This window comes from Natator depressus, chromosome 5 (genome assembly GCF_965152275.1).
Source record: "Natator depressus isolate rNatDep1 chromosome 5, rNatDep2.hap1, whole genome shotgun sequence".
Classification (NCBI taxonomy): Eukaryota; Metazoa; Chordata; order Testudines; family Cheloniidae; genus Natator; species Natator depressus.
Window position 1 is genome coordinate 38,966,079 of NC_134238.1, and position 12,545 is coordinate 38,978,623.

Here is a 12,545-nt window from a genome sequence, read left to right on the forward strand (position 1 = left end):
AGAGTTACTATTAATTTGGAACCCTGACATGCATGAGAGAAATGCTCATCCTTTTGAATTTGCAATGGCTTTATTAACACAATTAGTAAAAGCACAAGTGCTCTAAGCCAAACAATTAGGTAAACAGTACAGAATTGTCCTTATATCAGTATCAGGACAATTGTTTACTCACACCATCCTTGTGAAGACCTAGGACAGGACCTTCCTGGACCACCACTTGTCTCACCAGTTCTATCTCTAGAGACAAGGTGTGTGAGGTAATATATTTTATTGGACCAACTGCTGTTGGTGAAAGAGACGTGTTTGAGCTTTTGGAGTTTTCAAGCCCCAGGACTTGAAGTAATACAATTTCATGAGAATATCAACTCTCATTTTTAAAAGAGAATGTTTCTAGCCTCATGGATGCAGAGAAAAGCTGATAAATGTGAGTCCTAAAGGTTCAAAAATTGGAAAGCAAGTAAGACATTTATTATTTTTTAAAATCTCATGATTTTTAAGCCAGTCTGACCTTTTTGGGACATGACTCATGATTTTTTTAAAACTAGAGGTTGTCAATACTGCTTTGTACATGTGCAGTAGAATGTTTACAGCTTTTTATTCTTAATTTTCATGTGTCACTTGCACTGTGCGTACTCCTAGGGCAGGCAAGGGCAAACTACCGTCGGCGGGCTGGATCCAGCCTGTCAGGGCTTTCAATACAGCCCACGGGATTGCCAGCCCCATGGCTCAACGGGGCTAAGGGGGGCTCCCTGCCTTCCCTGGCCTTGTGCTGCTCCCGGAAGCGGCTGGCACCACGTCCTTGCAGCTCCTAGGGGTGGGGGGTGGGGCAGAGGGCTCTGTGCTCTGCTCTTGCCTGCAGGCACTCTCCCCCGCAGTTCCCATTGGCTGGCAACAGGGAATCGCAGCCAATGGGAGTTTTGGGGGTGGTACCCGCAGGTGAGGGCAGTGTGCGGCAGAGCTGCCTGCCCCATCCCAGCCCCAGGAACCACTGCCGGACATGCTTGCCACTTTTGGGAGTGGTGCAGGGCCAGGGCAGGTAGGGAGCCTGCCTTAGCCCCGCTGCGCGCCCCTACCACTCCGGAGCCACTTGAGGTAAGTGGCACTGGGCTGGAGCCTGCACCCTGCACTCCAACCCCCTGCCCTGAGACCCCTGCCGCACCCCTCCTCTATCCCAACCCCCTGGCATGAGCCCCCTCCTGCACTCCAACCCCTTGCCCTGAGCCCCTTCCTGCACCCCTGCCCCTGCCCTACATTCATGGCCCTGCATAAAATTTCCCCACCCAGATGTGGCTCTCGGGCCAGAAAGTTTGCCTACTTCTGTCCTAGGCCCTGCTAAGTCTCTTGCATTCTTCTGAAGCAGCCACACCCATAAACCTCCAGATGAGACAGATCTGCTGCAATGGCTTTCTCCTGTACCGTGGAAAAATAGTTTGTGATCATGTAGTATAAAGACTTTACTTGAATAAAGCTGAATGTCCGATGGGTCAGAATTAAAGTTGAACAATCAACCTAAATTGTAGCATTTTCTAATTCTGAGTGCTTGATTTTGTAATTTTACTATTAATGGTCTTTTTTGCCATTAATATTCATAAATCAAAGTTTTACTTTCAAAAGGGGGTAACCAATAAAGTTATAGTATAGAAGAATTGCCTTTGATTGTTGGCCTTTTTAAGAAGGTCTTTTCTCTCCTATTGTTTCTCAGTAGGACTTAGGGTATGTCTATACTGTGGTAGAAGACTTCTGGCACAGCTATGGCTGGCCCATGTCAACTGACTTGGGCCTTCAGATTGTATCCGTGTCTTTGCATAGCGGGTATCCGTTTTCCCAGAAAGCAACTTGGTTCATTCTCGTTGAGCACAATGGGAGATTAGAGGCCATTTTGATCGAGGACAGTTCTTGAGTTTCTCTGAAGGAAGGTTTATGCTCCTGCCTCTGCTGACAGATACATTTTCAGTTGTGATAAGCAATGGCACAAATGACTTAATCCTAAAATTTTATTTTCTAAAGCTACTGTTGGCACTGGATCTGTTCAATATCGAAAGTGAGAGAGAGGGGGAACATGCATGCAGATGAATGCAGGGAGAGAGGCAGGGAGAAATTAAGGTCTCTCCATGTTCACAAGTGAATATAGGGAGGTACAAAAACAGGGACAGGGAAAACTGGGATTTGCTGCTGTGGCAAAACAAAGCAGCTCTGAACTCAGTTGAATTGGTCTGTGTGTTTTGCACAACCTAGAGTGGGGTAAATTATTGTGAATCTGGTCATACAAGTTAAAATGATTTAATGTTGATACTTCATATTGTCATATAATTAGAACTATCACATTATAACATTCTCTTGGAGATTCTTGTTTTAGTGTTCATGTACGTAGCTTTTAATTACGTAAAAGCAAGGAAATTCCCAGACAAAGCAATGCTAAAATGGAATTAAAATTGATAGCGCATCTCAATTTAGGATAAAAATAAACATTACTGGGATATTGTAATTATCCCAAAATCAAGTATTAAGCTAGGGAAATTCAGAGTTAAGATTTAATTTTTAAGAAATCCAAACATGTTAAGTTATAAACATTTACTGTTATATAATCCAAACAATTTTAATGTTGCCCTGTAGTTGACGATATGAAAGGAAAACAAGAAAATCCATGTTTAAAAATCAGCAGAATGACTTAATTATAATGTTTTTTGCATTGTGTCAATATCACTTAATCTTTTTGCAGCTTAATTTAACCTTATGTGAAAATGATACAATATCTAATAACCTCATAGGTGTTTTGAGGCTTAATTGTTTGAAACATACTTTAAAATACCTTGGTGAAAAGTACAGTGCTGTATAAAGATAAAGTAAAAAGTATTATTTACTTGCATTAAGTCCCTCACTGTTCATCCCTCCTTGTTGTACATCAGCTTACAGTTCTATACATAATATTTCATACACAGTGTCAGTTTGATCCTGTTTTCTATATTTGTCTTACACTCACAAATAACTTGCAAAAGGATATATGTGTTGGGTTTGAGTCTGTTAATAATGGATTGCAACCAAGATAAATCTGTCATAAGTCTGTGTGTATTACCTAGTTACACACAACCGCTTGCAACGTGATTTATATACCCTGCTGGAAGTCAATAAAAAGTTGATGACAAAAGGTCTCATAAGTTCATGTATTCGTCCATCTTTGTGTCCTCCTATTATCTCTCCACTTTCTCAAATGTCAATGAGCTGAATAATGATCTTTTTATACTTCACCAGGCTGAAGTTTTTTTAGTAGCAAGAAAACTATATGCATGAAAATATTCTTCATCCAGTCAGATGTATTAAACTCAAATGGAAATGGGTCTTTTCAGGGTGGATTGATTTAAATCAGAGCAATTTAAATCACTGATTTTAATCTTGATTTAAATCAGGATACAGGAAACCTTGATTTAAATAATTGATTTTAATCATATTTTGCATTTGTACTTTTTTAATTATTTTCCCACAGAAAGGTTTTTTCTTTGATTGGTAACCATTAAAATGTTAATTTGCAACTAAATACAGCCTTTACACTAAATTTGGTTCTCCTTTCTTATAAGCCAGAGGATATGCTCTGTCTACACCAATTAAGCAGTTATGTAGCTTAATTTACATATATTTAGATTATTAATTTTTACAGTATGTTAGAAAATGTTGAATGACATTACTTGTGATTTGTGTTATGCTCTATTTGGATGGAAATTGGAATTCAATTAAACATGCACAAAACCAGCATTTTATTTTTTAAAATTAATTAAATAAAATTACCTTAAATGTGGTAGATACGTGAGAAAAAAAATTATTAAAACACGTTTTGCATTTAAGATTGATTTATTAATCAAAGGATGTATTATCCTTAGTTAGTGAATTGAAGTGGTTGTTTCAGGTCGTCATGTCCTGGAAGATTTTAGAACTAGTAGATCTCATGTTCTCACACCTACTTTTGATTCTGATTGGAAGAAAAAACAAGCTTTCATGCTTTTCCAGTTCCTAATTGGTTTCTTAACTTTGAATAAACTAGTCGTTGAGCTGAACTAGTTGAATAAACTAAAATGAAGAAAATATTCTCACTGCACCTGCAGAAGAGGCTACTGCTGTCAAAAGCTGGTTTAGCATGCTCATCATGTTATGGTTCCAGGTGCTTAACCAGTGACTTCCAGCCGTTCAGTGATCTGACTTTCTTTAAAACTTGGCAGCAAACGTATACTGCTTAATATTATATTTTGTTTAATTTTAAAAGATTTCAATAGATTATAAGTATATGTCTCACAATAGGTTGTCAATTTCAAATTTAATTTTAAATAGGTTATTTTTAAAAATATAAACTTGTATCTAATGTAAGTAGTAAAAACAATTTAAATTAAAAATGTTCAATTTAAATTAACAAATCTAATATTTTGATTTTTCAAAAAATCATTGATTTTTATCCATCCTGGGTCTTCAAATTTTTTTACTGATACTACCTATAAAAATAACTCTCTATAAATATGCATTAAAAGTTGGGGGGGATTTATAGTTTGAAAATATAACATGTTAATTAAACATCTTATTATAACAGTGCTCTTTCGGAAGAGGAGAAATCTACATTGCGTGCCGGGCTCATCACCAACTTCAATGAACCAGTGAATCAGGTTAGTAATGAAATTAATGATGATTAGTTATTCTCTTAACAAGTGCTCTTATTGGGATGTAACTTTCATTAAAAAAAAAAAGTTTAAAAATGAGATGTGACAGAATTTTCATGTTTCCTTTCAGATAGTATTTCATGTTAATGTGGGATACAAGATTTTATCACAGAATAAAGCTTTTCTTAAGTATCAAGTTTTTCTTAATTTGAATGGATTACCATAATTACACCCTCTTATATTTCAGAATTAAATTTGTATCTTCTTGTGTTTTAAAATAACTAATTTTTGCACTTCTGGGTTTGTCTGAGGCAGACTAAAGACTCATTCTTTGAGTGCTGCTCCCTAAGTTTATTCCACTGTGAAGGCAGTGTCTGTTGGTCCGTACATGTGCCCTCTCTCTCCTTGTGCCTCTAATCACGGAGATAAAGGGCAGAGCGGACTGTCTACCTCTCCAATTCCTTCATCCAGCTGCTCGGTCTGGGTTGGAAACTCCAGCATTCAGAGCTTCATCTTCCTTTTATTGTTCAATCATATGTATATATTTTGTAAATAGTTGAGAATTTTACTTGATAGTTTTTAGTTATGTTTATAGTTAGATAGTTAGATTCTTCATCCCTTCCACCAGTACCCCATTGCGGGTGCTGAACTATGTCCAGGACTCTGGGCTTCAAAATCTGTGCTTCTTGTCAACACTTCTTCTCAATCAGTTATGACCATCAGTGCTGCCAGTACAGCCTCGGGGAAGCTCACATTGTTGCAAGGTGCAGTATGTGCTGCTCCTTCCCCAGGGGGGTGGGAATTTCGTCTTAAGAACTGCTTAATGGAGAAAGCAGTCGGACTCGGATTGGAGGATCCCCCTCCAGTACATCAGCCTGACTCAGCAATGAGTATACATCCTGTTGTGAGGTCTGACTTAGGAGCCAGGGAATCTACTCCCACAGATCCCACATTGGGGTCTTGTCGGGAGGGCAGGAGCATTCTCATAAAAACAAGAGCAAATTCTCCTCCAAAACCTCTTCAAAATTGGATGCAACCCTGCATAAGTCAAATAAGTTTTCCCACTCATCCCATGAGGACTTAGAAAATCCTAAGTCTCAGGATCATGACAAGGGAGCCCCCAAATACGGGGCTCCTTTGCTACCAGACCACGCTCCAGTGACAGTGCTCTGGTACCAACTTAAGCCTAAACCCCGATAAACAATGGCACTGACAAAAGCCAAACATAGGGAGCCTCAACCACCAGCAGCATTGGCTCTGCCTTACTTAACTGTGGCACAAACTGTAGCTGCGCTAGCTCTGTCATTCTGGGCAGGCCAGGACCCTTTGCGCTCCAGGGAGAGCAGAGTTTTACTCTACCCCAACAACATTTTTGCTTTCCCGGATCCCCAGTCTCCATCACAATCCTGCCCTTACCTCATAATGGAGGTCTGGATTCCACCAAGAGATGCAGCTTGTGGGAGGTGTCTGTTTCTTATTCCGTCATCCAACCATGGTTTCCCTCCAGTGGAGAGAACTGCTGATAGATCCAGAATAAGTGTTTTCTTTCTCAGGAGTCTCTGAACCACACAAAGAACCAATGTCTCCTCTACTGAGGCATGCTTTCCCAGATAGGGGACCTGGATCATTCTGAAACCAACACACCCACCTCAGCATCTGCCTTGAAGCCGTTGGTACCCCATGCCATGGGGACCTTCCCAACCACTCTTTGACCCAGCTTAGTGCCCTTAATGGAGACTGTGGGACCTGTACCACCTTGCAGAGTTGACACAATCCATTAGGGGGTCAGTCCACTCCTCCCCTGTGAGAGGACAGCAAGAGAGTCCTCCTGACCCGATGGAAAGGGATGATTATGAGCTGGATCTGGCAGTTTTGCCCATAACCTCAAGACTGTTCTCAGGATCTCTGGATGAAGCAGTCACTCCAATGACTGCATCTCCATCCCCACAATGACTATAAGCAGTTCGAGGAACTGTTACTTAGGGTTGCGGAGGAGCTACAGATCCTCCAATCCTCCAGATCCAGCCAAATTGCGTTTCTTGTTAATGTAACCATTTTGGAACTAACTAGAACACTCTGACATATCCCAGTCACTTGCATCCATACCCCTAAGAGGAAAGAAAAACACTGTTTTGTCCCATCCAGAGGGGCAGAATTTCTCTTTTCTCATTCTGCTTCTAACTCTTTGGTCATCCAGGCTACCACAGAAACATCTATACAGCAACACTCTAGATCTACTCTGGTCAATAAGGAGGGTATATGCCTTGATTTATTGGGAAGGAAGGTCTTCACTTCTACTAGCCTCCAGTTCAGAATAGCCAATTGCCAAGTACTGTTGGCTAAGTATGATTACTTGAACTATTGCAAATTCACACTCTTTGTCGACAATCTTCCGCAACAATATAGAGCTCAATTTCAAGCTCTCATTGAGGCAGGCAAGTTGGTTGCCAGAACCACTCTTCAATCAGAGGTAGATGCACAGCAGATACATCTTGTGATGTGACGTGAATCATGGCTTCATGCTTTGGGGTTTCCCAGGGAGGTCCAGAATATCACAAAGGACCTGCCATTTGAAGAAACTCATCTTTTTAACCAAAAGACAGATGAATCCTTACACTCTCTAAAGGACCATCATCTGCTCCCTGGGATATGTACCCCTGCCCCAAAGAGAAAATGCCACAGCCAGTCATAGAAGCTTAGACCAATAGCTCAACCTTATGTGCCACTCCATAAGAGGCAAAGCTTTCAGAAGTTCTGTTTCCATGCACCTTCTGTGTTTCCATGCACCTTCTGTGGAAATATAATCATCCCAGTTCCAGCTCCCATCTAAACAATATTTTTGATTGGTGTTCAAGAGCTGCAAACCAGTGACGCCAACACCTGCCAATTTCCATACACCCTTTGGGGATCATCTAGCACTATTTTTCCATCTCTGGAATGCAATAACAACAGAAAAATAGGCTTGTGATCAAATTTACCTCTCTGCCCCTCCAAAACCCCCATCCTCACTCCTTTTCAGGGGCCATTTTCATGAGGAGATTCTCATACAAGAAGTAGAATCCCTCTTACAACAAGGAGCAACAGAGTGGGTGTAACTCTTCAGTACCAAGGAAAGGGTTTTTGCTCATCATACTTCCTAGTTCCCAAAATGAAGAGTAGCTGGAGAACCCTCCTCAATCTCCACCATCTCAGGTGCTTTATTTGCAAACTGAAATTTTGCATGGTCACACTGGCACCTATGTGTATTTTTATTCATTAAACTACTTGAGCATTTTTTCCATTTTTGAGCATTTCAATTTGTGAAATAGCTAGGGCTTCAAGAAAGATGCCTTTAAAAAGGATTAAAACCTTTTTGTCTTTTGCAGTAGTATGAAGTTTCTTTTGTATCTTAATTCACAGGCACCTTTCTCTGTAGTACCTAAGTGCCCATAATCTGGTTTACTGTCTACCTGGTGTATTTATCATGGACAACTGTACGGCTTGATGGGTTGGGTTCTTGGTGAACAGTATTCATTGTTGTTTTCTGACAGCAGGTCTGTAACATGAACACTACAGTCGTGCATAATGTTGCTCATAAGGTTGGGAAATGAAGACTCTGACAAATTAAATTATATAGACAAATAAATCCAGACAAATTATAGAAAAAGGTGTGTGTGCGTACAGATTAAATAAGTAGGATATTACTATCTGGTGAGTAGTAGAGTTTCTGATTTTTGGAAATCCACAAGATATGTGGATGCAGCCCTGCACCCCAGGAATAAATCAACCATATGGAGGGTACAAAGAATCAAAGTGCTTCTGTGGATATCAGTCAGCTGATTCTGATGCTTACAAAACCAACCCTCATGAATACTTTTTTTTTAGGCTATCCTGCAGATCTACCTAAGCTGCTGACAGCCTTTCCGTTCCTGTTAGCCCTTTGTGCTGCTGTTGGGAAGGAAGAGAAAACAGGATCTGAATTTCACCAGCAACTCTACCTCCTTCTACTGCCAATGACATAATAAAAAAACTGGCAGGAAGGGGTGTTGCACGGGAAATTGGAGATATCAAAACTTAGGTCAGACAATTAAAGAAGCAATGAAACAAGTTATATGTTTTTACCCTTGCAAACTCCCTCTGTCCCCATAGCTTGCTTTGTCTCTCTTTGGCTGGTTGGAGCATATCTTTTGACCCTCCTGACTGGAAGATGTCTTTTTGGATGGAGCAAGGGGCCAATACTGGTTTTTGAACCTGGGCAACTCTTCGTACTGCAAGCTTGCAAGCTGCCTCAGGTTCTGATTTAGCAAAGCACTTACGGATGAGTTTAACCACAAGTAGTTCTAGTGACTTACACAAACACACACCATCCTCTTTAGTTTTAATTTGTACAGACTGGCTGCTGCTGGAAAAGGGTGATGAGTCTGCTCATGAATCCAACCCATAAAACCCCCCAAAACATAGTCATCCATGGCAAATCTCAGGGGGAAATAGGACAAGTTACTGCTGCTTGAAGCAGACTAGCAAGCTAAGTCCTTGATCCAGTAAAGTGCATTGAGTGCATAACTTTAAGCATGTGCTTAAATGCTTAGCTGCTCCAAGCACTTAGTTTGTGGCTGTTTGAGGCTACAGCCTGTTTTTAGCATTATGTTCTGCCTGCACTTTTCTTACCTTTATACAAATAGAGAAGGCAAAAAGGCCATGTATAGAAACAGGAAGTGGTGCTCATATACTATGCTGATGAGTGCCATATGTATTGTTAACACTACCTAGCTTTCTATATATGTGTGTTTATCTTCTGTGTGTGTGTGTAAAAAAACTTTATGGAATTAAACAGGAAGGGAAATGAGGTCATCTTAAAAACTTTTCACTGGGTCAAGAATGGTCTCTAAATTATTGAATCCTAACTACAATAGGGCTGCTAAAATGTGTACAATGACTCTAGTTGCCCTTTAAAATCCAGTAATACAGTAAAATGTTGGCTGAAGTCTCAACTAAACAACTAGCTTAAAATTTTAATAGCGGGTTTATTAAATGTAACAGAAGTTATGTTTCTGGAATGTAAATTTTATGAAATCTGTCTTGGCCTTATGTGTGTCTTTCTGGTAATTGTTTTCTCTGCAGATAGCCACTCAGATCTCTGTGTTGATTGCTAAAGTTGCTAGGCTGGACTGCCCTAGACAGTGGCCAGAGCTTATTCCTACTCTTCTAGAATCAGTGAAAATCCAAGATGACCTCCGCCAACACAGAGCATTACTTACTTTTTATCATGTTACTAAGACTCTGGCATCTAAACGACTTGCTGCAGATAGGAAACTTTTCTATGATGTAAGTAACACTATTGATAATGCAACATGTAATATTCTGGGCTTGAGAGAGGAGTAAAAATGCAGTTTTACATATTTGTTTAAAAAAGTTTGTGATGGTTGTGGAAGTGGGTACATGGGAAGTTTACATGTGAAAGGGTGTCATAAATGGTTATTTATTCTCTATACATGACATAAGTCATAATATGTAATGTATTTTTTTTTTTTAAAAGTAGGCTAAGGTGAGCTGGTAGCACCACCTATTAGGTTGCCTGATGCTTTCCATGATAAGATCCTGTTTTCAGTTGCTCATTACTCTCACAAACTTTTAACCATTGGGCTGAAATTTTCCATGCTAGATATCTTCCTCAGGCTGATTTGTTTGTTTGTTTAAATTTTAACCAACATGATTCAGTAATTACAAGTATGAGGCTAGGAAAAAATACATTGCTTTGCTGTGTTTAAAAAAAAAAAAAAATTCTGGTGACCTATTCTCTGAGAAGCTTTAGTGGCTCTGTGATGGTGTGGAGGTCCGGTGTGTGCCCCTTTCGGTTTGGTATGACATCACAGGAGAACCCTTCCTCACTTCCCTTAACCTGGGTTATAAACAAGTCCAGACAGATCTTTTTTAATCAAAGAGCAACCTCCTTGCAAGTGTTTTATTATTTATTATTTATAATTTACTATTGACAGCCATAAGCACAAATAGAAGCTCACTCAGACACACCCGGGGACATTTATTACCTTGGGCTTGGTCTAACTAGCTGTCTCTGGCTGGCTCCTTCCTTCAGGAGACTCTTTCCTATGTCAGTAAACAGCCTCTGGTCTGAGAAACCTTCCCAGTTCCTTCTCGGGATTACCCCTTTTCAGTCCTTCCTTTCACAAGAATCCCCAGCCCTCCTCTTTGGAATACAACTTTATTGGTTAGTTTTACACTTTCTCCTTATCTAGGAGTCTCCCCAGCTCTCCTCCCTGGAGTTGGGTTCTGTTAATCAAGTTTTCTAGTCCTTCCTAAGCAGCATCTTTTCAGCCTCTTAAAGGGCCATGCCACGTGACGGGGTGGGTGACCATTATGATTCACTACCCCATCATAGCCTCCCTGCTTTGGAGCAGAGACTTAAAATTTATCAGGTGGGATGTGTCTTTTGCTTGTCCTGTGAAAATCCCCCCAAGTTTGGCCAAATTACAAGGCATTGAAAACTCGGTTTGCTCATGCTCAGTAGAGAATTCTTAGAATTCAGCATCTAAAGTGCCAGAAGATTCCATCCACCCTGAGCATGCTCCATTCCCTAACAACTCCTACTGCTGGCCAGACTGAACGTGCACCATACGTACAGAGTGACTCGCATGCTCCACACTAGGTGTGGCTCAGAAGAATGGAATGTGCCAAAGTGATGTCGGGCAATGGAACTGAGAGCCAGGAGTCTGCGTCTCCAGTGCTCTCAGTGACCCCCTTGCTGGCGCATGGGAAGTGTGGAGGAGGAAGCTGACTGACTTGAATGCAGAGGGAACAAGAGCTGGACAGGGGGGATGGGAAAGGAATAGTTTGGGGCTAGGAATCTGGTGAGACTGGGACTGGGGTGGAAGACAGAAACTAGGACTTGTAATCATTGGGGGATGACGGAGACTAGTGGACAAGGCAGCTGTGAATGAGAGACATGAAGAGGGGATTTGGGGACTGACTGGGCATTCGAGATGAGGCATGGAGGCTGGCACTGGCAGATGGGGCTTAGAGGTTGGTACTGGTTGGGTAAGGAGACTGGGAATGGGAGCTGGAGGTTGGGGCTGGTTGGGCTTGGAGGCTGGGACAGGGAGCTGGGGTGTGTGTGGGTGGCTTGGATTGAGAGCCAGTGAGGGAAACTAGGGGAAGATGAGGGAGGGAGGGAAGACACAAAATCAGGCAAAGAGGAGATAGTGGGATTGTCTGGAGGAAGAGAGAGAGAACCAGTGAGGAGAAGGAGAATGGAGAGGGGATGAGCCAGGAACAGCAGGAGAATTGGGACTGGCTGGGCAATTGGGACAAGGAGTCAGGGAAGAGTTTTGTTGGTGAAAAGGGAGACTGAGATTGGATCCAATGTGTGCACGTCACAGTGAGGGAGAGACGGATTGGACAAGGAGCTGGTAGGATGGAAACTAGAACTGGCTGGGAAGGAGACTGGCACTGGGATGAGAAACTTAAGTGGAGACTGGAAATGGGATAGGAGGACAGGTTGGTGGTGATGGGGTAGAAGGATGAGCTCTAGGGAGGACAAAACAGACAAGCAGAAGGGACTGCGATCTCTAGAGTACTCCTCTCCAGAGCCTGGACCCAAGGTTGCTAAGTTTTGCCATTCCTTTGCTGTCTGTAAATATCTGTGAAACCCACTGGCCAAATGTGTGTGTCATCTCCCTCTAATACTGCTCTACATAGAGGGTAACAACCTATTATTGCTACCAGTAATTCCATCCTCTAAAGTGGCAGAGGTCTGTGTGCGGTGGACCCAAAGGTTCCAACTCTGCAGAAGAACACGAGGGTGTCAATGTGATGTGATGTGATTGGAATTTGTTTTTTCAGTTTTCTTTTTTAAAAACCTAGGAAATTACAGAAATAAAACTGAAAAAAATATTAAAGTTGCAAAATGAAGCA

At 41.3% G+C, this 12,545-nt stretch overlaps 1 protein-coding gene across 1 annotated transcript in view; it reads left to right on the forward strand.

The window, feature by feature from the left end:
* IPO11 (importin 11) overlaps nt 1-12,545 on the forward strand; it is a 299,402-nt gene that overhangs the window by 31,060 nt on the left and 255,797 nt on the right. Inside the window, exons 5-6 of the mRNA XM_074952611.1 lie at nt 4,571-4,643; nt 9,738-9,941. Coding sequence (XP_074808712.1) covers nt 4,571-4,643; nt 9,738-9,941 — 277 coding nt within the window. The remainder of the gene's footprint in view (nt 1-4,570; nt 4,644-9,737; nt 9,942-12,545) is intronic.